General features: G+C 41.4%; 1 protein-coding gene across 1 annotated transcript in view; it reads right to left on the bottom strand.

The window, feature by feature from the left end:
- Positions 1–1,014: 1,014 nt before the first annotated feature.
- LRPPRC (leucine rich pentatricopeptide repeat containing) overlaps positions 1,015–4,588 on the bottom strand; it is a 139,156-nt gene continuing 135,582 nt past the window's right edge. Inside the window, exons 37-38 of the mRNA XM_019548566.1 lie at positions 2,927–3,069; positions 1,015–1,492 (exon numbers count right to left, since the gene is read on the bottom strand). Coding sequence (XP_019404111.1) covers positions 1,445–1,492; positions 2,927–3,069 — 191 coding nt within the window. The 3' untranslated portion in view covers positions 1,015–1,444. The remainder of the gene's footprint in view (positions 1,493–2,926; positions 3,070–4,588) is intronic.

The raw sequence follows: 4,588 nt of genomic DNA, 5'->3' as shown, positions 1-4,588 counted from the left end.
ATAACTTCTCTATATAGTTGTACATGATGGGTGTTTGACAATGTTGCAGCAGTCCCTGCTGTTGTGTTGTTTCCTCACTTTGTTGCAGACATATAATGTTGGCAACCATTTTGCCTTTAGTTTCTGAAACACCCTTGTGTCACCCAGAAGTTTCGGAGGGATGCCTGGAGTCTAAGGTAAGTTGAGAACCACTGGTATAAGGCAGCAGGATTTCTGTTGGTTTAGCCACAAAAGCTGCCTAAACAACAGAAGCCAACCCATTAGAAATGTTCTTTTGCATCTAAGTATGGTTTGGTTTCTGCATAGAGAACCAAGTGGCAAGTGTGTTTTTTTACTCCTCTCTATGACCTAACTATGCTAGGAAAACTTCTCTTGGATAAGCCTTTCCTAGTCTACAAGGTAAGAGGTAGTTTTATTTTTTACCACACACCTTTTTATCTTTAGTTAACAAAAGTATTGCAAGTATACGGGTATGTTAAATGTGGGGATCTGCATATGCAAATCAATGTAAATACTTAAACAAATAAAGCACATCTCTCAGTTGTCTGGCAAGTAACCAAAGCTGCCCTTGGTACTAGAAATGACAGGCTTGCCATTTTTGTTTGATCAGGCATCCCTGTCCCCGATTTAAACAATCCCTATACCTAGGCACCATGGAATTTGGAGGGCTAATGACATAAACAAAATATATAGTTCAGAAATGTATGAAAAGCAGATTTAAGGAGAAACAGAACTGAAATGTGGTGTGCTTTATGTTTGATCTACACCACTGGTACAAATAAAACTGAACTTTAAAGAATCTCCCCTGCACTGTCCAGAGATCCAACAAAAGGGAAAAGAAGCACACAGCAGTTTGCTTAAATTATGATCAAATATCAGCCAACCATTTCTATTTTCTACAAACTTATATAGTGGACAATTACTTTCTAAAAAGGAGGTATTTGTGAATATTGATGCATATAACCACAATAGAGCAGTAAACATAAGAATGAGCAGGCTTACATTAGCTGAATAGTATTTTAGCTTAAGAAATTTACCATCTTAATGCTCAATCCAAAGCCTAGTGAAATCAATGGAAGGGAACATTGATTTCAGAAACTTAGTGAAAGGTGAATTCTGTTGTGACATTCAGTGGAAATAGGAGCCAGAATGTAGTAATCTCAAATCAGGTCCAAAAACGAAAAAGCAACACAAAAGCTTTAGAGTGACTGTTCTGCTGTTCCGTTAGCAGCTCCAATGTGAGCAAAGAGCAATACTATTAATAAATGCATGTATCCATCATAATTTAGTCACTGAAAACCACCTTCCAAATGTGTATGGTTTGCCTCGGCAGATTATACTGATGACCTCACACATTCAGTTTTGTTTCGTTTATTTTTTCTAACAACAGTCAGTACATTGTTTAAGCAATCTTCCATAATTTCAAAGATACAAATACTATGTTCTAGCTGATGTCTTGTTCTTGTTTTGTGGAATGGTTCTTTAAAGACTCCTATAGTGGAAGAAAGGGAGAGAAAAAAAGGCATTATTATTAATTGCGAATAACACCCCACCCTCCAATCAAAAACCGGAATTCTGTCATGAACTAGTTGTTTATGAAAGACCGTGCGATAATTTAGGAGAAATAAGGTGATGGTGATACAGAGTCATAGGTGCTGACTTATTGTTGTCTTGGGTGGGGGGAAGTGCAGGTGGCTAAGGTGATGGACATATGGAAAGTTTTATGCATTTCAGGTGACAGCCCTCTTCTCAAGCCTTTGGGTCCCCACATATTTGGTGCCTCTGTACCGAGTAAAAAAGGGGAAAAAACTTGTTCGAACTGCTTAAAGCAATACTTATGTTTTGCCACTCAAAAAACCCTCGTTTATTTTTCAGCTGAAAATGTGCTTAAGAATAAATGAATTAAAAAGGGAATCTCAAAAGCATCAAGTCAGTAAACTGACAAAAAAGAAAGAAGGAAACAGAACAGGGAAGTTAGAATATTTTAGGAGGAATTAAAGTACATTAGAAAATACATCCTATCTTTATTAGTAGTAGGAGTGAATTACTTATGTTACCACTAAATGTAAATGGTATTTTAGCATAAATTTCTCAAAAAATAAATTTGGGCATCAACCAAGTTTGAAACTTGAAAGAGAATAAAAATTGCTTACTGCATTTATTATGCAGGGAAAAAATGCTCAGAGAAACTGTTTGAATCAAGCTTTAGGAAAAGAATGCTGAATAATACAGATTTCAAAAAGACAAAAATGGCTCGGGTTGGTAAAAAAAAGGATATGCAAGCATGTGTCAAGGGAAGGAAAGGATAGTAACTCTTCAAACCCTGACAAACATATACCATCAGCCAAAGATATGCATTGCAAAGAAAACGTGTGCAGTCTCCACGGAAAAACTTCATGCATGTGTTGACCTCAAGTAAGATGCATTAATGTAAGGGTGCAGTTACATATGTGTGTTGGAAAAGCTAGGAAAAGTCACGCTACAATAGGAAAATTCATTTTACACTTTTAACATTCCATCACAATGATGTAATTAAAAACCATTTGTATTAAATATAAGACAAGCAATTACTGGAAACTAAAACCTATTCATTATTATTGAAATACACATTCTAAAGATCTTTTAAAACTTAAAACATTGAGATAAATGCCCCAAGGATGCTTGATAAACTCACACCTTGAGATGACTGCCTGATAAGGATTTTGCATTTTAAACACAATAAGCCCCAAAAGGCTCTCTTTTCCCACAAGGCAAACCTAATGCAAGATTAATACACTGCCTACAACATTCAGTACTTCATATATTGACTCCTTTGAGGGTTGTCTAATCCTTATGTAATTAAAGTGTGCAATTTGATTTATTATTATGGAACATATGCAGCTCTGCAGAGCTATTTTTTTATTCTTCTTAATTAGGAAACACTCACAGGGGGTTCAGTAAAAGGGACAGGCTGTTCGCTTTTCTTCAGCAGAAATGTGAAGCGTTTCAGAGTTCTCTCATTTAGGTCCATGTCCTCAGCTTTCATTTTCTCATACACAGCTTTTGCAGAACTGACATCTCCCTGCTTTGCTGAGAAAAAAATTACCAAAAAAAATCTGTTAATAATTACCCCCTTTGTTTGTAAAACGTATGCCACAGAAATATCTAACTCCTCCTTTCTCAAAGGAAATGGCTTTATGTCCATAAAATGATAACCCAAAATTAAAATGAAAGAACAGATCAAGTCTATAAAGCCATTTCTTTTTCTACCTTTGGCAGTGAATCTGGATGGCAGATTCCTTAGGAGTTTGTAAAAAATGCTGTGAGATACAGAGCTGTGTAAAAAGAAAAACATTCTTAGGTTTGAGGCACTCCAAGCATAGGCCTCTTACTACAGAGAGTAACTGCACTGCAGTAGAGAACTATGGCATACAGCAGGGGTAGGCAATGTTTTTTGGCCAGAGTGCCGAAAAACCACAATGTCTACCTTGGAAGGTGCTGGAGTGCCAGCATGCCAGAAAAACAAAATGGTGGGGGGTATACATGGGAGGATGCACTGCATATTAGTATATTTAATAATCATAAATATTGCCTTTGTTGTTGCGTGTTACTTTTTGTTAAGCACGTTGCAGTGAGGGAAGAAAAAAAGAGAAAGAGGGAAAGAGAAAGAAAAAAAAGAGGGGTGAGAGAGAGAGAGAGAGAGAAAGGAGATCAGAGAAAGAACCAGACATGTACACAGAGAACCACATGTGCACAAACACAGAAAACCAGAACACACCCAGAACAGACACATGCACACACACATTCAGAACCAGATATGTGTGCACACACAGATACCCAGAACCAGATGCGCGGGCACACAGAGTCGGGCTGCTTGGCCACCGGGCAAAATCCGACCCAACAATGCCCTGCACCCACCAGAGCCCCTGTGCTTCCCTGGGAGCCAGCCCCCGGGCGGCAGCACAGCCAGCCTAGCCCTGGCCTGGAGCCTGCCCATCAGCCAAACCACCTACCCACCCCACACAGCTAATACTGGCCTCTCCCCTGCTGCCAGCACAGAGCTGATGACTGGGCTCTGGTAGCCAGCCTGGGCTCTGGGCAGCTGCACAGGGCTCCACACCTCAGAGCAGACAGCAGGGATAAGGCCTGGCCCTGAGGCAGTGCAGCCCTCCTGCTGTCTGCTCCGAGTTGCACATGCAGTTGCCGACAACATGGAGCTGATGCTGGAGCTCTGGAGCCTGGTGCAGCTGTTTGCAGCCTGCCTGCTGTTTGCTGCAGACACCTAGAGCCCAGGCTGGCTACAAACAGCTGCACCAGGCTCCAGAGCGCAGTCACCAGCTCTGTGCTGGCAGTAGGGAAGAGACCCAGGTTGCACTGCCTCAGGCCCCTCCCCCACCATCCGCTCTCAGGCGCATGTGCACATGCCAGTACAGAGCTGATGCCGGAGTTCGGTGCAGCTGTTCGCAGCCTCCCAGCTGCAGCCAACCCCGGCTCTGGGTAGCTCAGGGGCAGGCAATTATTTTGGGTGGAGAGCCACTTACCCAGTTTTGGCAGGCTGTCGAGGGCCACATGGGTAGCCCCGCCCCTTGACAGTTGCCCCGCTCCCTGG

This window comes from Crocodylus porosus, unplaced genomic scaffold, assembly GCF_001723895.1.
Source record: "Crocodylus porosus isolate Cpor-Errol unplaced genomic scaffold, CroPor_comp1, whole genome shotgun sequence".
Lineage (NCBI taxonomy): Eukaryota > Metazoa > Chordata > Crocodylia > Crocodylidae > Crocodylus > Crocodylus porosus.
The sequence above is the reverse complement of the archived record's forward strand: the minus strand, read 5'-3'. Positions and strand labels throughout refer to the sequence as shown.